We start from the raw sequence: 25,209 nt of genomic DNA, 5'->3' as shown, positions 1-25,209 counted from the left end.
CTGATAAAACCACACATGGACTCTGCTTCCACCCAGCTGCAACGCTGGAGGGCCCCAGGACGCTGGCCTTGGAAGAGGACCGGTTATACCACCAGTCCCCCATGCCTGCAGGGCTCCTCAGGTCAACTGCTGGTGTATGGCTGGTAAAAAGAGGTAAGAGTTCTTACCTTAATAAAACAGGGACAGAGCTGCTTAATCAACAGAAGGCGGCTGATGAGAATGACAGGAAAATAGGAGATGAGGTACCATGCTTTGAAAGTACAGCAGCAGCAACGTAGTTAAAACTAGGTATTTATTTTGTTCCACTCAACTGAGACAAGACATCCCTGGTTAGAGGTTCGAGGGCACCCAGATTCATGGGAACATGATTCTTTCTGGGGGATAAGGAGAGACAGCAGCTAGAAGTCCACAGACAGTGACACACAATCTTGGAGATACCACCAGAACGCAGACTTCACACTGAAGGAGAGGCTTTTTATTGGCAGCCATTCCTTGTGTTAACAGGGTGAAGCAGTGATTGCAAAAGGTACAAGTTGGCTTCCTGCCAAACTAGTTTCACTGTGGATTAGAGGGCACCGAGGTCAGTAAGTCACAACCGCCTTGTCTGAAGGAGACAATCCGTACAAGTAGTACAGCGCTTCCATCTCATTCACATGATTAGCCAAGGTGCACAAAAAGAAAACTTAGAAGGATCACAGCAAGGACAGGACTGGAGAGGGTGAGCCATGCTGTGACGCGTGACAGATGCAGGGGACCTGGGAGAACAACAGGGCTTTCTCCAAAGGGCTGCCCCACGGTCTCTTCTCAGATCCAGAAAGCGCCTGCTTGTGCAGGGATCTAACTAGGAACTCTGCTTTCCATTCTAGGAAATCTACAAACCCTTTAAGGTCTCGCTCCCTGGTGATGCAGAGGCGGGGGTGGGGGCAGTACAGAAGTGGTCAGGGCAGAAGCAGGGGCCGCAGGCACTACACAGTTCGTCTACGGGGAAAGGTTCGCTCTGCTTCGGCAGTGGCTTGTGTGTCTACGTGTTCGTGCTGGGGCAGCAGTCTGTTCCTGGGCAGGCCTGGCTGTGTGTCTGGAAGACAGACTGGATGGCAGACACACAGCTTGGCCCAACCCAGTCTTCTTCAGACCCTGTCTAAAAACCCTTATATCTTATCATAATTCAAAAAATAAAAGACATCCCACTCCCCCCAGTCCCCCCACCTCATCCCCAGTCCAAGTGGCTGTATTTAGGGGAAAACTGGCCCTGGGCCAGCAGACAGGCCCCCAAGCAGATCAGATTTTCTAGTACTGATGAGTGCACGGCATTCCAGCCACGATTTCCGACTCGATTCCACAGTGGTCCTGTCCTCTGAGGATTTTGAAGAAGCCTGGAAAGCAGAAGTAAGATGCATTTAGTCTGCTTGGATTCTGATCTTTGCTAACATACCCAGCGTGCATGCTCAGTCGTGTTTGACTCTTTGTGATCCCATGGACTATAGCCCACCAGGCTCATCTGTGCATGAGATTTCCCAGGCAAGAATACTGGAGTGGGATGCCATTCTCTTCTCCAAGGGATCTGCCCTACCCAGGGATCAAACCCACATCTCCTGTGTCTCCCGCATCAGCAGGCGAATTCTTTACCACTGAGCCACCTGGGAAGCCGCAGACCCACCCCTGAAAGACGGGGGAGTGGAAGTCACAAACCAGCCCCAAAGCTGTCACCAGCCGGCACACAAGGTGCTCAGCGGGCTTCCACTTACCCTCCCACCCAGCCCTGTATCAGACTTCTGGACGGTATGGGCCCCCGCCCCCTGCGGAACCAGGACGAGCACACCTGGCTTGAGGCCATGCCCCCATCCACACACCCTACTGGGATCAGAGGCTGCCCCTGTGGCAAGGGGAAACCCCAGGTCCCCAGCACAGCTGGTGGACACGATGCCCACTGTGCCCTGGCTTGGGCGCCTTCTCAGTGGGGACTGTGCTCACCATTGTCACCCCAATCAGTGTTCCAGGAGTTGCCGACCAGCCAGTAGGGGGTGCCGTTCTCCACTCCCCAGCCTAGGATGCGGATGGCGTGGCCTCCCATAATCTCTCCAGAGACGTGCTGGTACACCCCTGGGGGAGGACAAGACCCTTTCAGACTCAGCCTGGGCACCGCTGGTCTCCCACAGCAGCCCGCCCGCTCAGCTGGCCAACGCCACACAGGACAGATAGAGCCAGAGGAAAGGACGGGCCCTGGTGTTCCATGGGAAGACTCCAGGGATTCCCGTAACATCCGGGAATTACTTAAATATATTTTTGAAAGCCCAGCACACTTAAACATGGGGGATAAATATTAAGATGGAGTGCAATACAATGTGCTTGTTGGCTGCCTTTTAAATTAGAAACTCTGACACATTAAAATATCAACGATTATTTTTTTTACATACTAGGACTCCATGCAATGACTTGTCAAAGGCATTCTGTGGCTTCAGAGTTTTAAATTGCTAATCTGGGGCACAGCGTGCAGACTGGGTGCTGTGGGAGAGGGCTGGGCTGGCAGCTGCAGGTCTGACTGATGGGAAGAGATACCGGCTAAGGTGCTCAGAGGACCACCAGGTTACTGATGAATGACTGTCCAATCGGAAATGTGTTCTCTTTTATAACACTAGTGGAAGTTAAGAACTGCCAGGTTTATAATTTTTTTCTCGCCAGGCAACTTGGTCTTTTTTTTTTTTTTTTTAAATGACTGGAGAGCTTTGAGTTTTTGAACAAGCAGAATACAAAATGAGACGGAAGTCCTCAGCACAGACTGTTTGTCTGAAACAGGGGATTTCTAAGACAGCTCTTGGGTGGGGACCATCTTGCCCCCTTCCCACTTTGAGTCCCCACAGAAAGGTGCTCCCTGTTTCCTCACCCACTGGGGGCTGGGCACAAGGCTAAGACTTTGTCAAGAAAAAGATGACAGAAGAGGTCACTCAGTGCAGACACGGGAAACCTGCGGACGTGCTGGGGAAGTGATAGAGCTGGAGAGATGGGGCCGGCGGCTCCAGAAGGAGCAGAAAGGAGGAGACGCTTGGGAGGAGCAGGAGTTGGCCACAGATAGGGCGGGTGCGAGGGGCTGAGAGAGTGGCCAGCAGTGTGCGGCACTGCTGGAGGCCCAGCGCCCACCCAGGACATCCTGCCAGCCAGGAACCCATACCTGCCTCCCCGGGTGCTGTCGGTTGGGTCGGGGCGGGGGGGATACACACCAGACTTGTATAGCAGGAAGTCCGAGTACACAGAGAAGGCCCCCTCGACTGGGCCATTTTTGTAGATCTCTGCCATGATCTCCTTCTCGTTGTTGGCGACGCTGTAGGAACTGCATCCTGTGAAGAAACCAACCAAGTGGGGCAGGTGCCTCCGGCAGGGGGTCAGCCACTCCCTGATTCATGGGGTTCCAGCAGGCAGGATCTTGGGGTGGGGGTGTGTGTGTGTGTGCACACATGCCTGCTCGGTAAGCATGAGGCCCTAGAAGCAGGGCAGGAGCAGAAGGCTCCTAGGCCAGATTACTGCCCTGTGACTGAGGGGTTTGGTCTCTTTCTTCCGAGACTGAGGGTCTAAGACTCCGTTCAGGGTGGAGACACGCAGAGAACACGGTGCTGCTCCCTCCCATCAAAGAGGCACTAACCGCATCGCTTCTCCTGACCTATGACTCCAATGCTCTGGCCTCCTCCTTCAGCTTCCCTGGGCCTGGGGCGGGGGTCGCCCACCCCACTTACCAAAATGCTTGTCTTCTTTGTAGGACGGGCTGTAGCCGGGCTCACAGGTCTTGCTGCACTTGGGGGTGTCCCCCTCACCGGTGCACGGGGGCCGGGAGCCGTTCACATGGTGCTCACAGGGAGGGATGGAGTACGGTCTGCAACCTGGGGGCCAAGGAGAAAGGTGGTGTCAGCAGGAAGCCCCTCAGAGGCCAGACAGAAGAATCAGGGCGAGAGCTCATGAGAACGGAAGTCGCCCAGAGTCTGTGGCGCCAACACTGCCCTCTTCCAGTTGCTGACTCTGTGTACACAGGGCTGCCCTGTCTTCTACCTGAGTTTTCAGCCCAGAGTTCAATGTACCCTCAACCCTGATCTTCACTTTATAGGGGAAAATGAGACCACTATTACTCCTGCTTATAAAATCCATCTGGCTGGACGGGAGCTAAAGGCAGACACTCACCTACATGCGAGTTATAGAGGCCCCCGGACACTAAGCCTTTCTTTGTCCAGAAGTTCCAGGCTCCAGAGGGGAAGCCGCCGTTACAGCTGAGAAAAGAGCCACTCATTAAACAGTGTGAGAGTTGTCCTGGCTGCTCCCAGACCACCACTCACTGCACCCATCACCACCTTTAGCAGATCCCGAAAATCCCCTAATTCTCCTCCTGATAGTCACTTCCTGCTGGGAATCACCCAGGACTGCCCACCAAGTACTTTCATAATCAGAAGTACTTTCATAATCATGTGCTCACCAGGAGGCTGTGTCTTCTCTCTGGACAGGGGTTCTCAAAGGGCAGCACATGAGAATCCCTGGGGCTATGTTACAAATAGCAATTCCAGGGATTTCATTGCTGTGGGCTGAGACCTACGCACTCCCTTTTTACTTTCTTTTCAGGCCCCAGGTTTTTCTAATCTGCAGCCACATCTGAGAACCACTGTTGCACCAGAACTGGCAGAAAACGGAGCTGTGTTCCTAATGTAGCTTATCTGGGAATCCATCAAACCTCAGTTACAGAGGAGGAGACACGCCCCAAGCTGTTCCCTGAGGAACAGAAAAGGAGAAGAAGCACAATAAAACCCAGAAATTAAACCAGGAACATCTGTTTTCCCCCAACCGAGCCCCAGTCCAGCCCTGTGGGGGCCCAGCCTGGTTTCAGGAGCCTCCTAAAAGCAGTATCTCCCAGGGTCGGCTTCCAGATGCCCTGGGGCCCCATCGTGTCTTGGTAGAGGTATCTCCTGCCCGAGGGAGTGTCATGCCTGTCCTCTACAGGGAGCCCTCCGGTCCACATCCACCCACAGGTCTCCTGGGGAAGCTCCCAGGGGCTTCGACTCACCCGTCCCCACACTCGCCACCACAGCAGGTCAGCATGTCCTCAGCGGACACCTCCACGTTGACACGCCCATTGCTGTGGATGCAGATCCGGTCAGAAATGGCTTCCACAGCCCCGAATGCCTGCAGGAACAAGCCCCCCGAGGTGAGCCCCACTCCGTGCTGTGGTCCCTCCAGCCTGCAGCGAGGAGACCACAGTTGACACCTCTGGCCTTCCTGGTGGCTTGCTTCCCTCAAGGCAGCTGGGGGTCCTGGGGCTCAAGCTGGGCTTTAAAGCAAGAGACCAGTTCACCCCAGACCTGTACCTGGGCATTTGGTCTATCTCTGAAACATGCAGTTTTTGGATTTTTAACATACAAGTATAGCTTGCACAAAGGACAAATACTGTTATGATGCCACTTATATGAGGTACCCAGACTAGTTAATATCATAAGCTCCCTACACAAAATAAAAAAGTCAGGGGTGGAGTGTGTGACTATTGGCATAACTGATGCCATCTTGGGGCCCTACAGTTTCTCTGGTCCTTTTTCTGATATACCTTGATTGCATGATGCAGTGAATCACTTCTATGTCATCAAAGACTTTAGCATTTAACAGATTTTGTTTCATAATCATTAGGACCATGTAGCCTCTATGTTCTGTTAGTCCCCAAACAATGAGGAAAACTTTCGCTGACATAATGCCTGGTTACCATTCATGAATCTTGACTTAGGAATGTACTTCCCATTTTCAAGATTCTAACTACCCATCCCCATACCCTAGGTTAGCTATAAAAATCCAGAGGCTCCTCAGTGGTGTGGAGTGCAGCTGCAAATGCTTCCAGACTCTTGTCCCCACTCATATCCCCCATCCTGATCCTACCCTGTGAGTCACCCTGTAATAAACTGATTCACTGATTTAAAAAAAAAAAGAAAAAAAAAAGAAAAATCATAGCACAGGGAACTTTACTAAGTGCTCTGTGGTGACCTAAATCAGAAGGAAATCCAAAACTCGGGGGATATGTGTAGCTGACTCACTTTGCTGTACAGTAAAAACTAACACAACCTTGTAAAGCAATTATGTTATGTGTCAGGTCGTGCCCCACTCCTTGCAACCCCATAGACTGCAGCCTGCCAGGCTCCTCTGTTCTGGGATTCTCCTGTCCCTGAGATTCTCCAGGCAAGAATACTGGAGCGGGTAGCCAGTTCCTTCTCCAGCAGAGCTTCTTGACCCAGGGATTGAACCTGGGTCTCCCACACTGCAGGCAGATTATTGTCTGAGCCATCACTCCAACAAAAATTAAAAGAAAAAGGAAAGTCATGAGAGACAGAAAGTAGAAGGGTGACCACTGGGGACTGGTGGAGGCGAGCAGGAGTTCCTGTTTTGTGGGGATGGAGTCTGTGGACGCTGGTGGTGATGGCGGCACAGCAACAGGAATGAACCCAACGCCACTGGCTGGCACGCTGCACGACTAGGATAGTTACATTTATATCACGTGTTTTACCCACACAAACTCAGTAAAGACAGCTCATTGACACAGATGCGCTGCTACTTCATGAAGCAGCGTGTGCATGCTAAGTTGCTTCAGTCGCGTCCAACTCTGTGCGACCTTTGGACTGTAGCCAGGCAGAGCAGGGGTCAAAGCTAATGGTGTCTGCTGATGACCCAGGACAGGGTGTTCAACAGAAATCAAAACTGCTTCACAACCCATATGTGGGGCATGCCTTGTACAGGACACTCTCCCTGTCAATTCTTCCACCTGGTCCTGCCATGATTCATGACCACCAGGGATCTTTCTTTTACACTAGGGGAGACTGAGCCTCGAGAAGTTTATGTGACTTGCCTAGACTCAACCTGTCTAACCTTAGATCTCCTGGTTGATCCCACCCGTCCCCAGCCCCTCACCCCAACCCTCCCTTCTGGCCAGCAGGGCCTCACCCAGCAGGAGCCACAGGATCCCTGGTCTCTGATCTCTTTGATGGTCGGGCAGTTTGGCCACTGTTCCCGGGCATCGAAGCTTTCAGGCAGAACCACATCCACAGCAAATGCATCTCTGAAAAATGAAAGGTCTCCATCACAAGCTGTCACCTTACAGTCCGCGCCCCCAGCCCCTGTGGCCTGGGCTGTCACTTTGTAGGAAGAGGATGAAGATGTGTGGAGGGGGCCATGTGCAAGGACATCCCCTTGGAATTTTATTAAATTTTTTTTTTTTTTTTTTTGCTGCGACATGGAGCATACAGGATGCTGGTTCCCCGACCAGGGATTGAAATCATGCCCTCAGCAGTGATAGCATGGAGTCCTAACCTCTGCACCGCCAGGGAACTTCCCACTTGGAGCTTGATAAAAACAACACTGGGTTCTACTCCTCCAAATAACTTACCATTCTGTATACTTCTGCCTAAACTTATTTTGTGCATATTTTTGAAGAGTTTTAACCTCAGGGTCCAGATAACTACATCTCTTGCTTTTCCCATGCTACCCCGAATCGAACATCTGCCAGATGTTCATCATTTTTCAAACATCTTCATAACTGTGTATTGGTCCCATCACTTAACTATCCCAGCCTCACAGATTTTTCTAATGCTTCCTTCAAGGGAAGTATCTGCGTGAAAAATGCAGACTTTTCCAGAAAAATAAAACCTTAATGGCAGACCACATGGCTTTTTTCAGGTTTTCCTTATTCAAGACCATTCAGACCTGGGGCCTCTCCCTCTGCAGCTGGGACACCCGAGAAGCACAGGAGGAAATTCCGGCACTGGGAGCGGGACCCTGCGCCTCAGGCGGGGTCCCTGCAGCTAGGGGCAGGGGGCAGGGCAGGTGAGGCCTCTGGATGCCAGGGAAGCCTCCCTGTCTCCCCCTTGCCCCTGTGCCAAGCATAATCTCTGCCTACACGCCAGCAGTTCTGGTGCAGCCAGGTGCCTTACCCGGGAGCGGGTACGCACCTCTGGGGCAGCTTGGGCCCGCCCAGGATGGTGCCACACAGCTTCTTCACATAGCTCAGGTCCACGTTGTAGAAGTTGTGTCCAGCCTGGAAAAGAGCCCCACCCAGAGCAGTCACCCACCAACTTGGGGGGTTGGGGGTGTGGCATGTGCACACCACCCACACAGGGCCTGACAAGGCCAGGGGTCCCCTCAACCCCATAGCGCAAGGGTGCTGGGGCACTGCTACAGAATGATGTCTCTCCCCTACAATTCATGTTGAAACCTAACCTCACTGTGATGCTGTGACACAGTGGGGGCCTTTAGAGATGATCAGGTTATGAGGGTGTAGCCCTCAAGACTGGGACTAGTGCCCTTTTATAAGGAGACCCCAGAGATCAAGCTTGCCCCTCAGGCCAGGGAAGGACACAGACGCCACCACTTGCCACCTAGAAAAGGACCCCAACCAGGACCTGGCCATGCTAGCACCCTAGTCATGGTGGGGTCTCAGCACCAACCCAGCTGAGAACTCCACGGGGGCTGGTTTACTCCCCCATGCACCTGCACACACTCACACTCATACTCTCACACACGTGGACGACACACGCACACACACACGAGGAAGGGGACAGGGCAGTGGGCACGGGCCTAAGCAAGTCAGGACCACGAGTCAGATCAACTGTCCAGGACACACCGGCCGGTGGGCACAGCCGCAGCCCCTCCTGCAGGAGTCAGCACGCACAGAAGGGGCCCCCAGCCCACCTTCCAAGTGGTGTTTTGCTTGTTAACAAAGTTGACCAGCTCATCGGACAGAGGCGGGAAATACAGGCTGCTCCGGGCACTGGTCAGCACCAGCAGGCAGCTGAGGGTGGCCAAGAGCCGCCACATTTTGGAAACTGGATCGGAGATTCACCTGGAGAGGAAAGGACACGAGACATCAGCACGTTTCTTCCTTCAGCTCAAGTGCTCGACACACACAAGCGTCACCTCAGGATGACCGTTCTGGGGGCCTCGTCCCATCCTCTCTCCGCCGTCTGCCCCCTCATGCTCCTTGGTCTCCCCTTCTGGAAACAGGGTGTCAGCAGAGTGCCTGCAGGGACCTTGGCACCTGTGGGCTCTCATGCCTTGTCTCAGAGTCCCAGCCCGTGCCCACAGCACACAGGACTGCACGATGGACTGAATGTTTGTGTCCCCTGCCCACAAATTCAGGTTGCAATCCTACCCCAGAAGGTGATGGTGTTAGGAGGTGGGGCCTTTGGGGGAATGATAAGGTCATGAGGGTGGAGCCCCTATGAGTGGGATTAGTGCCCTGATTATAAAAAAGACGCTACAGAGCTCCCTTGCCTCTTCTCCATGTGAGGACACAAGGGCAGTCTGACCAGGCGGGGTGTCCTCAGTGGACCACACTGGCCCCTGATCTTGGGACTCCCAGTCTCCAGAACTGACAGCAGTAAGTTTGTCTGGAAGCCACTGTCTGTGGCATTTTGCTGCAGCTACCTGAATGGCTAAGAGAGACCGGTGTGGTTCAGGAACACAAGAGAAGCCAAGGAAGGGCTGTGCCATACGCATAAGGCCCCACTGATGTGGGCAGGACACCGTGTCACTTAAGTCTCCAAAACTGCTGCAGGGCCACGTAAGGGCTCATGGTCTGAAATGGTGCTGGTCACTGCATGGTTTGTGAACCAACTATCTCGTGAACTATGAGTTTGGGGCAAAGTTAGCCTGCTTTCCGTCAGAACCCACCCCAGGGCCCAGGTGACAAGCAGTGCCAACAAGTCCATCCCAAACAAACAGATAAAACCAAATGTTCACGCAAAGTCAAGTCCACTGTCCCTGGTGCTGTGGCCAACCTGCCCCTCCATGCACTACCGGAACAAAGTTTGGGCCTCTTCTCAAGTTTGAGCTCCCAAAGAGTAAACACCTTTCCCTGTGATCACGTCTCAACTGGAAGCCCAGTGAGAGACAAAAAATGAAACCGAAGATAAATCTCACGAGCCACGTTTTGAACACCAGACAAGCAAACACAAGTCCACCTGCAGCTCCGCAGGCCTTTCCCGAGAGCCGGGAACTAGAGCTGGTTTGGCCGGTGGCACAGGTCTCCTGGGACTTTCTGTGGTTTTTCCAGTCAGACGAGGACTGTGTTTCAGAGACGGGGCTTCTAAGAAGCTAAGTCATCCCATTACCACTACAGCCTTAGATCCTGGACTGGCCTGCAGGTCGAGAGACAGGCGAGTTCTAGAGTCACACTCTTAGGCAGGAGGCTCTGATGAGAGCAAGAAATATGACCCAGGTGCCACAGCACCCCCGGGCCTGGGGAGATGCCCTCTCAGTGAGTGTGAGTGTGTGTGTGTGAGAGTGTGTGTGTGTGTGTGCACGCGCGCAAAGGAGCTGGTCACTGTGTCACCTCCTCAGGTCACAGGTTGCTGAGTGGTACAGGAAGATGACGTGTGTGACAGCACTGAACACGCTGCCTCCCACACAGTGAATTCTATTTAAGCAAAAACAAATCTAAATTTATCTGTTGCTTAAGCAACAAGCCACTGGGAAGAATCCATGTGTGAGGCTGGCCAGGCAGTTCTGGAAAGCAGCAGTGACGGAGGCCTGAACCCCTGGGGTGGCAGAGGTATGATAAACCCCGGGGGATGCCAGCTCAGGAAGGGGTCCATCAACACAACAGGCCACTTGGAGGCACAGCCTATGTGTGGCAGAGGCGGGGGAGGAAACACACATCTCGGTGGATGGTGTTTGCACACCTGGTTGTGCATTTACAAAAAGGGAAAAAAATAAGACTGAATCTTTACCCTCAAGTTCTTACACACAAAAATGCTACATGGAACAAAGATCTTGCATAAAAACACAGAAGTTGTATGAGAAAATAAGCACACTTAAAAAAAGTAGTATTGGAACTACCCTGGTGGCTCAGGGATAAGGAATCCGCCTGCCAAGGCAGGAGACGCAGGTTCAATCCCTGATCTGAGGGGATCCCATATGCCGCAGAGCAACCAAGCCCATGTGCCACAACTATTGAGCCTTCGCTCTAGAGCCAGGGAACTGCAAATATGGAGCCCGTGTGCCACAACGAGAGCGCAGCCCCTGCTTGCCAAAGCAAGAGAAAGCCCGTGTGCAGCGAAGACGACCCAGCGGAGCCAAAAAAAGATAATCCTTAAGATTAGTAAAACAAACAAACAATATTGGAGTGAGGAATGCCTCAGATTGACGTAAAACAGAGCCCGTTAGGGGAAAATGTTTGATTACATGAAAGTAAAGCCTCCCTTCTAGAAAAAAACAACATACAAAGTGACAGACAAAAACAGCCCTTACATATACTTAAGGCTTTGTTTCCCTATTAGGCAAAGGACCCAAAATCAGAACAGAAGCAGCATAATGGAAAACTAGCCAAAGGAGATACACAGTACGTGTACAGAAAAAGAGCTTCAGAAGGCCAGCAGATATTGAAAGATGCTCATCAAAGAGATATTTATCTTCCACCACACTGGCAGAAGCTGCAGTGGGATCATTTTCCACCAGGGTTAGAGGTGGGGAATCAGATGCTGCTGCTGCTGTTTACCCATCAGTAGGTACCGCCCAGCGTCTATCAGCTCTTCAATCCACAACCCTTTGACTCAGCAATCTGACCTTTAGAAATGTATCCCACAAGCCTCAAAACGCAAAGACACCGGTACATGGGTATTCACTAAACATTCTTGGTGTTCACAAAAGACCAGAAAGAAAGCATCTATAACAGGAACTGTTAAGTTGTGGTAAATGGTTAAATAATGAAGTACAAAAGCAGCCATTAGGAAATGAACCTGTGGAAGTGAACCACATTGTACTGATAATAATATATGTGTGTGTGTGTGTGTGTATATATATATATATGCACACACACACACACATACATTAAGTGAAAGAAAGCAAAGGAGCAGGTGAGTCATGGCAAGTGTGACCCCTCAACCCGAGCACGTTTATTCCTGTCACTACATGCAAAATGTCAAGAAAACATACTCACACATAACTGCTTACGTTCGCTATATGTGTGCACGCTCACTTGCGTTCAACTCTGAGACCCCATGGACTGTAGCCCGCCAGGCTCCTCTGTCCATGGGACTCTTCAGGCGCGAATACTGGAGTCTGTTGCCATTTCCTCCTCCAGGGGATCTTCCCAACCCAAGGATCAAACCCACAGCTCCCACATCTCCAGCATTGGCAGGCAGATTCTTTACCACTGAGCCACCTAGGAAGCCCACGTTCACTATACAGCCTTCCCTCTTTTTAAAAAAAATTATTTTTTCTGGAGTGAACATGCTATACTCTAAGTTCCTGTAGGAAGAATAATACTGTTAATAATCCTTCAGTTGGGCCACCCAACTGAAAGAACCCAACTGAAAGGACATGTTCTGATGAGGCCAGAGATGCATTTCCAGTCAGAGGCCTTCTCTTGAGTGACTTTCTGCTCAAAATGCTTACCCTTCCCATGTTCAGTGACTCACAGGAAGGCTGCTGCTCACATGACCCCGAGTCAGGCAGTCTCCAAACTGTCAGGAGATATTTCACTGTACGCGCATGTGCCAGGAGAGACAAAGGAGCTCTCCAGGGCTTCTTTTTAAAAGGCTTCTGAGCAGAGAAGAAGAGGGTTCCTATCGACACCCTGACTTACACTTGTCATCTTAACACTGCCCTGAGAAGATGTGTGTGCTCCCCGCATACAGACCCACCCCTGCAGCTGGAGGCCGGGCCGACAGGCCCATCAGAATCACAGCTCGAAGGGTCGCCAGCCTCGGCCCTCACCACAGCCTGTCCAGGTCACAGGAACACAGCTGGGTCCCCAGGAAACCAGAGGCCATGCTCGTGAATGCTCCCTGTGTGTCAAAGCGGAGTGTCCCCAGGACCCCTGTGGGCTTAGCCAGCTGCTCAGTGTGCAGAATGGGGGGCTTCCATGCAACCCAGATCACATGTAAGATTTCTCTGGTTTCCTGGTGGCAGGGAACGCGGGCAGCTCCCAGCCTGAGCCCAGGATCCCACCCTGCTTTCCTGCTCTATGGGTCCTACTCCATGGCTCCTATCAACTGTTCTCCCAGCTCAACCCCGGCCTCAGCGAGAACCAGACCCGTGAACCTGGGGATTGCAGCAAAGCACGAACCACCGCCCCAACTCGCCCACTGGGGCTGCAGCATCACATAAGAGCATCTGGGTTGCAGTTCAAGGATGAGCTCCAGGCGTGTAGTCCGGAGACCTGGATTCCACTTACTTCCTAACTGTGCACCTGCCTTCACTTAGCCTCAGTCTCACCACCTGTAAAACGGGGCTAATGACCACTCGTGTCCCCCACCGTGGAAGTCCAGAGTGAGAGGAGGGTGCCTGCCACAGTCAGAAGGCAACAAAGCCTCCTCCCTCTTCTCTTCTCTCGTTTCCCTATTCACAGTCCGTGCCAGACAAGCCCAGTTCGCATAAACCCACCTACCTACCTCCACGTCTCAAAGACGTGGTTAAAACAGGTGTTAACTCTAGATGACCTCCCAATGGGCCTCCCTTTCTGGCGGTCCGGAAGCTACTGAGACCCCAGAGAATATGGAGTCAAGTTTCTCCTCCCAAGGGGCCAGACCGATGTCCAGGGCAGTGGCAACTGCATTCCAGGGGGTGCTGACCTCCACAGGGACCGTGAAGGGACAAGCTGCGCACAAACAGCCGGAGGCCCGAGCTGCGCTGTTAGCCGGGGTCACGGCCTCAGCACCAAACACTGCCAGTTTTCACTTCCCCTCTTTCGGGCAAACATTTCCCTTTTCTCATTCTGTGGGGGTATTTTTCCCCCTTAAAAACCAGGGAGAAAGAATAGAAGGTCCTTACTGCGAGGGAAGAGGGCTCCCATACAGGATTACGACACCTGCAAGTCACAAGACCACGTCAGGGTGTGGACGGAGCAGGAACAGCTGTGGGCAGATGTGAGTTCCAGCCCTCGGTCAGCTGACTTCCTGGGAAGACAGAACACGGGCTCCTCTACACCCTCTGGCCCTTTTCCAAGCTAAACTCTAGCATTTAAAAATAAGGGCTGCCTCATGTCTTTCCGCTCCAGACCCCTAGAGCACTTTTGTGTCCAGCCTCCCCCGAGAGCACAGCTGCTCGCTACACCTCCCTGCCGCCAGCTATGGGCTCCGTGGACTGGGGCTCAGGAAGGAAGGGACTGAACACGGGAGTCCTGACATCCCAGGGACACGTAGCCAAGCCTGATTTTTTTTAATTTTTTAATTTAGTTTTATTTTTGTTGGTGTTGAAATGCATGAAGTCATCTATTCATGATTACAGCTGTGCAAACAGCTGGGCAAATAGCCGTCCCAGGGCTTACAGACCCACCCTCTGCCCTGGGTGCCTCCATGAGAATGGGGAGCTGGTGGAGTTGGAGGCGCACAAAAATGCCGACACAACACAGGCCTTTAGGACAAGAGCCCAAGCTCGATTTTTAAAAACAGCTTTCTTATATGGTTAAGAGTCCTCTGCAGACTGGATTCTAAATCCTAAGGAGGCAGGACATATATACCTGAAATTTCCAAATTGGCCACCTGCAATCCACTGGCTAATCCAGAAAAAGATGGATGCATGTCCAACCCGCCTTTCATCTGGTCCTGTGCTCTTCCTTATCCATTGCTTTGTTTAGTCTCTAAGTCGTGTCTGACTCTTTGCAAACCCAAGGACTGTAGCCCGCCAGGCTTCTCTGTCCACAGGGTTTCCCAGGTAAGAATACTGGAGTGGGTTGCCATTTCCTTCTCTAAGGGATCTTGCCAACCCGGGGATCGAACCCCTGTCTCCTGCATTAGCAGGCAGATTCTTTACCACTGAGCCACCAGGGAAGCCCCCATCCACTGCTGCCACTCAAATACTGTTGACAGTTGGCTTTCACAGTTGGCTCAAAAGAACTGAGTGCCTACATTCTGCCAATAGCTACAAACTGAGGCTGTTTCTTATGCAGCAGAGTGGCTCTACGTAGGGGTAAGGTAGAAGGTTTGGAGGGTTGTGAACATTCAGTGGGACCATGTTAGAACTTGTGTTTCTTTCTCTTCCACAAAGACTACTCTTGCCTCTCGCTGTCGCCATGAGCACTTGTGCCCTTGAAGCTGGGGCCATTTCAGGGCACCCACACAAAACCAGGCACCCCTTCATATCCCCTGGATGCCAGCTGCTCGCCAACACCTCCATGCTGGAGCAGCGCACGGACCTTGACTTCAAATGGGCTCTGACTGAACTGAAGGACACCTGGGACCCTCCTCTTTGAATCTGATGTGGTCTGTCTGTCTGATGTCTTGGTTCCAAACGGAAACGTGCTCAGCTGCTTTGAATTCAAAGTGGAGCTCAGTAACAACCCAGAAGGGTGAGATGAGGAGGGAGGTGGGAGGGAGGTTCAAGTCGGGGGGGACGTGGGTAAACCTATGGCTGATTCATGCTGATGTTTGGTAGAAACCAACACAATACTGTAAAGCAATCATCCTTCAATTAAAAATAAATACATTAAAAAAAAAAAAAAAAGGCAAGCAGAAAGAGTTGCTGGTCTTCATCCTTGCAGCGCTAAAGAGACAGAAAGCCAGACATGAGCTGGTTATCTGGCCTCTAGACCCAGGCCCCCTGCAGCTGAATGCCCCCAAGCAAGTGCTGTGAGACCCAGAAAGGCATCTACCACATCACTGCAGGCTCCACGGGATCCAGGAGCCGTGAGAGGGATCCCACCACCCTCACCCACTTAAGCTCTTCAGGACACTCATGGGGACTCTCCCTGCTCCCCATCTGCCAATCGTCTGCCCAGAATGAGTGACTAATTCCCACTGAGTTCTGCAGTGTGGCTTCCTCAAACTGCTCTCCCCTGGTGCCTGGAAGCCGTATGGCTGCAGTGCCCACAAACGGAACATCACTTAACACACTATCGACCAAAGACGTATCACGGTCACAGGCGTCAGTTTCTGCAAAAATTCCCAGTCAGTAATGTGCTAAGATCAGTCACAACAGCTCACACCCTACAAAGAGAAGAAAAACACTAGTCTAGGGCTAAAAAGGGCTTTCTAGGTGGCTCAGTGTTAAAGAATCCACCTGCCAATGCAGGAGACGCAGGTTCGATTCCTGGGTTAGGAAGACCCCCTGGAGGAGGAAATGGCAACCTACTCCACTATTTTCGCCTGGGAATTTCTATGGACAGAGGAGTTGCAAAGAGTTTGGACACGACTGAGCCACTAACCAACAGGCATAAAGAAATGAACCCCCAGGAAGGTACTTGGCAGTCAAAAAATGTTGTTTTTTTGAAAAGCAAGACCATTTGGGCAAGGTTCTGGAAAGCTGTAGAAGCTTTTGCTTGCCAGCTTGCTCCCAGACTCAGATGCTGACTTACTGAGATGCTGAAGGGGTCACTTCGTCCCCACTCGGTCTCAGTCAATAAAACGGGCATACTGCCTGGATTCTGAAGGACCTTGAGGCCACTCTATAAAAGCTTTCAGAAATCCTTGATGATTCAAATGAGATTAGTGTTCCAAGCCTTTCCAGCAAGCAGGAACATAGCAGCTCCCTAATTTAATTCGAGGCTAGATTACATCTCCCTGCTGGCTGGGCACTGGGGGCACAGAAACATAAGCAGATACAAAAGCAGGCAGCAGAAAGGCCTCACCTCTCTTACGTGGGCCTGGTTTCCTTCCCTGGGCCCCTGAGAAGACACATGCCCCTCATCAGGGGCTGCCTGGCTCGGAGCAGACAGCCCTACAGCCACGCAGGAACAGTTTCTCAGGGACTACGTGAGACAGTTTCTCATGGAACATATCTCCCTGTGCACAGGCTGGTTAACTCCTTCCTCCCCAAGGTAATCCCTTCTGTCCTCAAACATACCTCAGTGGGCGGCGGGGAGAATCAAGATCTTCCTCAAATGATGGTTTGCGTGTGTGCCTGCGTGCTCAGTCGCTCAACTGTGCTCGACTCTTTGCGACCCCATGGACTGTAGCCCACCAGGCTCCTCTGTCCATGGGATTCTCCAGGCAAGAATACTGGAGTGGGTTGCCATTTCCTCCTCCAGGGGACCTTCCTGACCCAGGGAACAAACCAGTGTCTCCTGCACTGACGAGTGGATTCTTTACAACTGCACCACCAGGTGAGCCCAAATGATGGTTTATTTTGCTCTTAACCACCAGAACACAGCACCCCCTAAATATCTGCAGAGTTAAGTAGAGGCAGAAGGGGCGGGGGCTGAAGGCTCCCAGTGGATGTGTGGCAAGGCCTCAACCCTAAGCCGCGGGACTTGTTTGTTCCAATGAACAGATCTTGCCCAACTCCAGGTCAGCAGGTCATGGAGAAGCCCAGCCTCGCTGGGTCTCTTGACAGAATAGCTGGTCTCACTGTGCTCTGTACGGAGTCCTTTCACTACCTAGATATTTGTCCCATCTCCTTCCCGTACCCTTGCTGGTAATTCTAGGTTATCCTGATGGCCACACTGAGTGACTCACTGGCCAGGTAAGAGACGTGTAACCACAGTCAGACTGCAGGCACATCCCTCCTAGCACCCAGCATTCATAACATAGTAATGCTGGAAAAGGACCCCTGGTCCTGATTAAGGCTTTTGTTTCCCAGGGGAGGGGACCTGGAGCTTGAGAAAAGACCGAGAGCAAGCTCTGGGTGGTGTACCTGGATGGGGACAGAACTGCCAAGAAACGGAATTGTAGAGATTTCTGCACAATCATCTGGGTGACTCCCGCCCCCCGCCCCATCATGTCACAAACCTGCAGGTGCCTCAGTTTTCTCATTGTAAAGTGGAAGACTCAGACTGCCAATACCCTGAACCCACACACGTCCTCAACGTTAAAAAAACCAGAGAATATTATCTACTTGAAGACAAGTCCAGATGCCTAGGTTAGGATCAAAAGAAACCTTCTTAAGTTTCAGCTGTTGGCAAACATACTAAAACCCACAAATTACCACTGATCAACAACAAAAATAGAAAAACCTCATCAACAATTTCCTAGGGCAAAGAATTAAACTGGAATTCCCAACCATGCAAATTAAAACAAGGACAGCTTTTCAAACACATCAGATGGGCAGAGATTAAAATGTGGTAATACCTAGTGTTGGTAAATATGAGGAACAAGAACCCTCAAGGCCCTGAGAATATGTTGGTGAAACTTCAGTGGACAGCACTGACATCTAGAAAATGGACGGTGCACACACCTTAGGACCGAGCACCTTCCCGACTTCTGCTTCTCCCCCAGAAAAACCCTTGCAACTGACTGAGAGACAGGATACTGTAGCCTTGTGAGGACAGAGAAAAAGCAAAACCCACCTAACTGTCCCTCAGGAGAGAAATACACTGTGCATTTAAAATGAATGAACTGGGTCTGTATGTATCAATGTAAATCAATTTCACAGACACCAGTGGAAAAGGATACATGTGGTATAATTAAAGTCATGTGCATTTCAATAACATTATTCATAAATTGATACAGATACAAGGATTAAAAGAACAATAATGGGATTAAAAAAAATCATGCAGGAAAATTAGAAAGAGAAGAGCAGGGACATCCCTGGCAGTCTAGTGATTAAGACTTCACCTTTCAATGCAAGGAGGTAGGGATTTGAGATTCTTGGTTGGTTGGGGAGCTAAGATCCCACATACCTAAGTGGCCCAAAAGCCAAAGCATAAAACAGAAGCAGTGTTGTAACAAACTCAATACTTTAAAAATGGTCCACATCGAAAAAAAAAAAAAAAAAGAGAGAGAGAGACAGACAGAGAGGAGAGAAAGCAGACAGGAGTTACAATGTCCCTTAGGAACTAGACACAGATTTGCAGAAAAGAAGCTGAAAGTTGCTGCCTGCAGAGGGGGGCTGTGACCAGGAGGAAAGGCCCTGACCCCACCACCCACCCTCCTCCCCACCCAGACACACAAGGCTGAGACAAGGAAGCTGTGGGTAGGGTAGAAAGCAGGTGGGGATGAGGCTTGGGCTTTAAAAAGGGACTGAAGCCTAAATATTTAATGGTGTTTGATCCCTAGATCCCCCTCCTACCCAAACTAGGGTAGAAGGTGAACATATCAGCCATGGAGGGACTGAGGAGTCATTTCTCAAGCACCTGGCTTAAGCAGCTCTTCTAAGTGTTAACCAAGAAAGCTGAGGACCCAGGGCACTGAGTGTAAACCAAGAAAAATGAAGACCCAGGACCAGAGTGACAACTGCCTCCTAATACCCAGGGAGTCCAACATACACCTGCATGTTGCTCAAGTAGATCCATCAACCTACTGGATCCATCAACCCCGACCACCCTGCACACGAGACTGAACTGTATCAAGGTGCCCGATCTCAATGCTCCCTGACCTACAAAAAACTATCATTTCATACAGTTCAACCTCTCATATTTCCAGTACTTTCCTTCTGCCAAACTGTCAAAAACAAACAGCAGATACTGCGGGTTCTCATCCCGAAACATTTCAGTCCTTCTCTCCCAAGGACACAATCACAGCTCATCACCACATTTAAGAAAACCACCCAACCGACTTTCCAAGGTTCACCTGAAAGCACTCTTCCTTCACTCCCCAGTGCAGCTGCCAGGTAACAAAAGACATCTTAAGCCCTAAAACGCATGCAACCTCCTACTCCCAACTCCCAGGGCCAGCAGCTGGGGAAACAGCCAGTCCATAAGGAGGGCCTCGGCTCAGCTGCTGAGTCAGCAACACACGGGCAGGTGCCTCCTGCAGACAAAGGGCTTCCACCCTCACTACCTGACCAGTTCAGAAAAAGGGCTGTCCTGACCCAGCGGCAGCGGAGGTAATTGGAATCAGGGCTCTTGTCTGGTCCAAGTTGCCTCCCCCTGGGCCTGTGAAGCCCCCAGATAAGAGATCTGCACCTTTCCACTTGGCAGCACCCCAGCTCTAGGACAGATGCCCCTAAGAGATCGGAGTGAATCCAGGGCACCTTCTTTGGGAAAGCCACACAGGGTGGGGCAGCCCAACCTCTTTCTCCACAAAGCTTAAGAGTCACCATTACCAGTGCCAACAGGAAACAATCTTCCATGAAGTTAACAACGTTATGAGAGAAGAAAAGGAAAGTAGCCTTTAACCGATCCTGACACACGGCTAAGGCTCTTTGTCTTATCACCCTGCATCTAAAGATTTAACTAGACGGATGTACCTTGGCAGATATGCCCCTAGAGAAGGCGCCTGAAGGGCAGTTTTTCCAAGGTTACCAAAGGTGCTAGGTCTCCCTTTGAACCCCATGCCCCTCCAACTGGGTATGAGTCTCAGAGGGATATGGGGCCTATCCTTCTCCCTGTGCCTGCCTATTGGCTTCCTCGCAAACCCAATTCACATCTACCAGAACGGCCTGGCTGACTTCCAAATTCAGTCACCCCACAATGCTCCCTCTCCCAGACCTCCAGAGTCATCAGCTGAGGGACAGGCGATGCCCCAGGGACTCTGCCCTGCCCTTCCGCTCCCACAGCACCCTGGGCCCAAGCCTGACTCCCTTTCTTAGCAGTGCAGGGTTGGGGCCGGCATTCCACTCTTCTCACACTCCCAGGGAAGGGGCTGGCACCCTGGGCCCTAAAGTCCCCTGTCCTCCCCTCTGCTTAGCTTCTCCTCCCTCCATCTGTGGATTTAACTCTTCCTGTGGGTCCCACCCCGCTCCACCCAGTTCCAGGTTCCTGTTTCCCAGTTTCTGTCTTCTGGGGTCCCTGGAATTGTATGACTGTGTGCAGAAAGTTGCCCAGGAAAATCATTTACAAAAAGAAAACAACTAAGACAGATGTTGATAGTATTTCCTATCAACTCAGTGATCTAAGAAAACTGAGGACCAGAAGCTCACAAGGGGCTGGAAGCCAGGCTGAGGTCCAAAGTCAGCGGGGATCCAAGCCAAGCTCTTCCTCCCAGACTCCTCCCTTGGGTCCGCCTGCAAACTCCCCGCCTCCGGCTCTGGAGACGGCGGACCGTGGAGTAGGGTGATCCGACCCGGGGTCCGACCAGCGCCCGATATGGGTGCAAGCCTCCCGGACTGGCAGTGCAGTCCGGCCGCCCGCGCGCAGAGCTTGCTTTTCTCATCACAACCACGTGGGAGAGGGCGCGATGCCGCTCGGTTCGCCCGGCTGCGACTCCCCGAGGGTCCCGGCTTCCGCATCCCCTAGCCCGCCCGCACTCACCGCGCTCCGCCGCCGCCGCCGAGGGCCTGGGCCTGCAGCCTGAGTGCCTGAGCAGCCGCCGTAGCTTCCCGCAGCCGCCCCCGCGCTAAGTACAGCGCCGGGCCCCGCCCCGTGTCCAGCTGACTGGTCACGTGACCGCACACTCCCCGCCCCTACTGGAGCCTCACATGACCTTCCGCGCCCAGCTTCGCTGGGGTTCTCCTTTGACCCGGCACACCTCCAGGCACCGGCTCATCGCAGGGCCCGGGAGCAGGGTTTCTGAGTTCCTCCTGCCTAACCTCGGCGCACTGGGACCCTTGCAGAGAAGAAGGGGGCTGCAGGCGGCCCTCGGGGCCTCACCCCGCCTGGCGAAATTCCCCGGGGCGGCCCTGGACGGGACGCAGTGTATCAAAGCCTCGATCCCTACTTGTGGAAAGAGGATAGTTTTTCCTTATTTCATTGATCTAGAAACCACGGCCAGAGATGGGGGCATCGAACCAGCAGACTTCCCAGAAGAGCCTTAAAAGGCTGTTAGCTTTAATAGAATGTCGCTATCAGATATGTGAGAATTTTTTTTTTTTTAAGTAGTCCTCTGTCCATGGAATTCTCCAGGCAAGAGTACTGGAGTGGGTAGCTGGTTCCCTCCTCCAGGGGATCTTTCCAACCCAGGGATCGAACCCAGGTGTCTCACATTACAAGTGGATTCTTATTTACCGCCTGAGCCACCAGGGAAGCCCAAGAATACTGGAGTGGGTAGCATATCCCTTCTCCAGGGTATCTTACTCGGGAATCCAGCCGGGGTCTCCTGCATTGCAGACGGATTCTTTACCAGCTGAGCTTCCAGGGAAGCCTGAGTTATTACCACGGAGTACTAATTTCAAGAGCTGCATAAGAATTTCTATAAAGGCGTGACAGGCAAAAATCCATTTCGAAAAAGGGGTGCCAGGTGGCCTGTCCTGAAGAGGACGTACATAGCAAGCACAATGTTATATCTGGAGTTTACTTCAGGGTGGGAGTGCCTGCAGAAGCTGATGGAGATGTTTGGGGGTAGGGGTTAAGTCCCATCCTGCTCCGTGAATCCACGGATGTTTCTAATGCGGATGACAACCTTGCAAGGTTGGTATCATCTCAGTTTTGTTCAAGGGACTTGGGGAAAGTCTGACATTTTATCCTGGTGCTCCTTTAGTAAGAGAGCTATAGGTCTGACGAAATCCAAGAGGCCTTGACTGGCTGCTGCGTCTTGCAGATGCCTGGCCATAAGCTGTGACACAGTCCTTGTGCCTTCCAGGGCCCTTCAGATAGCTTTGTGGACACATGTGCTCGCACCTGTTTAGTTCCAGTTAAGGATAAGAGGGGAAGGAAAAAAGACTCGTGTATGGATGTGAGAGTTGGACTGTAAAGAAAGCTGACCACGGAAGAATTGATGCTTTTGAACTGTGGTGTTGGAGAAGACTCTTGGGAGTCCCTTAGACTGCAAGGAGATCAGTCCTGGGTGTTCACTGGAAGGACTGAAGTTGAAGCTGAAACTCTAACACTTTGGCCACCTGATGCAAAGAACTGACTCATTTGAAAAGACCCTGATGCTGGGAAAGATTGAGGGCAGTTGGAGAAGGGGATGACGGAGGATGAGGTGGTTGGATGGCATCACCGACTCAATGGACATGAGTTTGGGTAGGCTACGTGAATTGGTGATGGACAGGGAGGCCTGGCATGCTACAGTTCATGGGGTCACAAAGAGTCGGACACGACTGAGCGACTGAACTGAACTGAACCCATGGCTGGTACACCCGCAAGTGCGTGGAGTTTCCAAGGAACTTAACGACAACAGTGGGGATGAAGAAGCTCCAGCCTCGGGCTCCAGACTGCAAGTCTGTGTTTTGCCAAGTCACATTCGTATGACATCAGTCCTCCTTGAATTCCATAGAAGTGCTCATAAGAGGAGGCATGAATAGGGAGGACACACACATGATGGTGATGCATCTCTCTCTCATTAAGAGGTAGAAATTCCTTTTGAAATAGAACAAAAGAAAAATAAACAAGTACTGCAAGAGTAGAATTGAACCCTTCCTGGGAGAGCCAAGAGTGCTTCATGGAGAAATACACCTCAGAATTTATTTTACTTTTCTCTTTGCTCTCACTGGCTGTTAAACTCCATGAGGACAAGGAGTTAGTGTGTTGTTCCCTCACCATCCTGAGCACATAGCAGCATCAGTTCAGTCAGTTCAGTCACTCAGTCGTGTCCAACTCTTTGCAACCCCATGAACTGCAGCACGCCAGGCCTCCCTGTCCATCACCAACTCCCGTAGTTCACTCAGACCCACGTCCATCGAGTCAGTGATGCCATCCAGCCATCTCATCCTCTGTCGTCCCCTTTTCCTCCTGCCCCCTTCTCCTCTTGCCCCCAATCCCTCCCAGCATCAGAGTCTTTTCCAATGACTCAACTCTTCGCATGAGGTGGCCAAAGTACTAGAGTTCAGCTTTAGCATCATTCCTTCCAAAGAAATCCCAGGGCTGATCTCTTCAGAATGGACTGGTTGGATCTCCTTGCAGTCCAAGGGACTCTCAAGAGTCTTCTCCAACACCACAGTTCAAAAGCATCAATTCTTCGGTGCTCAGCCTTCTTCACAGTCCAACTCTCACATTCATACATGACCACTGGAAAAACCATAGCTATATCATCCTCAAAGCAACCTTATGAAGCTGCTCCCATTAATACTCTCATTTCTCAGATGAGAACACTAAGGCTTAGTGAAGTGTCTTGTCCACAGTTCTCCATTAGTGCATAGCCCACTGGAGATTCAAATACAGTTCTGTCTGAAGTCAGAGATCCTGGACATTACTTTGCTTCTCTGATGAAAGACAATTTCACCCTCTAGAAACCTTTCTAATCTCTGTACTGCCTGGTACTTCATGGTGAGAACACCAAGGAAGTAAAAATGCTTTTAATCACTTCAAGAATTGAGAATTTTACTCAAGGCATAAAATAACATGAATTTCTGAAAACCAAGGGGGGTCACAGAAATTATTACAAGCTTCTTTATTTACTGCTCTTTAAGTTCATCAAACAGGTCGGGGCAGCTACCAAGAGCACGAGGGTGCGACGGCGCAGGAGCAGCCGAGAGGAGCTATCCCACATCTGAGGTCAGGGGCAGCGGCTGAGAGGAGCAACCCCACGTCCAAGGAGCGGTGGCTGCACAGGCGCAGGAGGGCCAAGAGGAACTACTCCACATTCGAGGTCAGGAGGGGTGACCTCATCCAAGGTAAGGAGCAGCGGTGGCACTTTGCTGGAGCAGCCGTGAAGAGATACCCCACGTCCAAGGTAAGAGAAACCCAAGTAAGACCGTAGGTGTTGCAAGAGGGCATCGGAGGGCAGACACACTGAAATCATAATCACAGAAAACTAGCCAATCTGATCACACGGACCACAGCCTTGTCTAACTTAATGAAACTAAGCCATGCCCTGTGGGGCCACCCACAATGGGCAGGTCATGGTGGAGAGGTCTGACAGAATGTGGTCCACTGGAGAAGGGAATGGCAAACCACTTCAGTATTCTTGCCTTGAGAACCCCATGAACAGTATGAAAAGGCAAAATGAAAGGATACTGAAAGAGGAACTCCCCAGGTTGGTAGGCGCCCAATATGCTACTGGAGATCAGTGGAGAAATAACTCCAGAAAGGATGGAGCCAAAGCAAAAACAACATCCAGTTGTGGATGTGACTGGTGATAGAAGCAAGATCTGATGCTATAAAGAGCAGTATTGCATAGGAACCTGGAATGTTAGGTCCATGAATCAAGGCAAATTGGAAGTGGTCAAACAGAAGACGGCAAGAGTGAACATCGACGTTCTAGGAATCAGTGAACTAAAATGGACTGGAATGGGTGAATTTAACTCAGATGACCATTATATCTACTACTGCAGGCAGGAATCCCTTAGAAGAAATGGAGTAGCCATCATGGTCAACAAAAGAGTCCGAAATGCAGTACTTGGATGCAATCTCAAAAACGACAGAACGATCTCTGTTCGTTTCCAAGGCAAACCATTCAGTATCACAGTAATCCAAGTCTATGCCCCAACCAGTAACGCTGAAGAAGCTGAAGTTGAACAGTTCTATGAAGACCTACAAGACCTTTTAGAACTAACACCCAAAAAAGATGTCCTTTT

At 51.3% G+C, this 25,209-nt stretch overlaps 1 protein-coding gene across 4 annotated transcripts; it reads right to left on the bottom strand.

Annotated features, from left to right (window-relative positions):
- Positions 1 to 275: 275 nt before the first annotated feature.
- CTSB (cathepsin B) lies at positions 276 to 21,207 on the bottom strand. 4 transcript variants are annotated; one of them, XM_061425000.1, is made up of 10 exons: positions 21,068 to 21,207; positions 8,692 to 8,842; positions 7,953 to 8,038; positions 6,949 to 7,063; positions 5,036 to 5,154; positions 4,165 to 4,250; positions 3,726 to 3,869; positions 3,216 to 3,332; positions 1,972 to 2,100; positions 276 to 1,373 (listed from the first exon to the last, which is right to left on the bottom strand). In XM_061425000.1, exons 2-10 carry the CDS (start codon positions 8,815 to 8,817, stop codon positions 1,288 to 1,290), a joined length of 1,008 nt encoding a protein of 335 aa, XP_061280984.1. In that variant the 5' UTR covers positions 8,818 to 8,842; positions 21,068 to 21,207; the 3' UTR covers positions 276 to 1,287. The 4 variants fall into 4 exon arrangements, with proteins under 4 accessions (XP_061280984.1, XP_061280985.1, XP_061280986.1 ...); XM_061425001.1 differs by lacking the exon at positions 21,068 to 21,207 and adding an exon at positions 9,963 to 10,060; XM_061425002.1 differs by lacking the exon at positions 1,972 to 2,100 and having other exon boundaries at positions 21,068 to 21,167.
- Between the last annotated feature and the right edge of the window lie 4,002 nt (positions 21,208 to 25,209).

Source organism: Bos javanicus, chromosome 8 (assembly GCF_032452875.1).
Source record: "Bos javanicus breed banteng chromosome 8, ARS-OSU_banteng_1.0, whole genome shotgun sequence".
NCBI classification, from domain to species: domain Eukaryota; kingdom Metazoa; phylum Chordata; class Mammalia; order Artiodactyla; family Bovidae; genus Bos; species Bos javanicus.
Note: the sequence above shows the minus strand (reverse complement) of the source record. Positions and strands in the feature narration are given on the sequence as shown.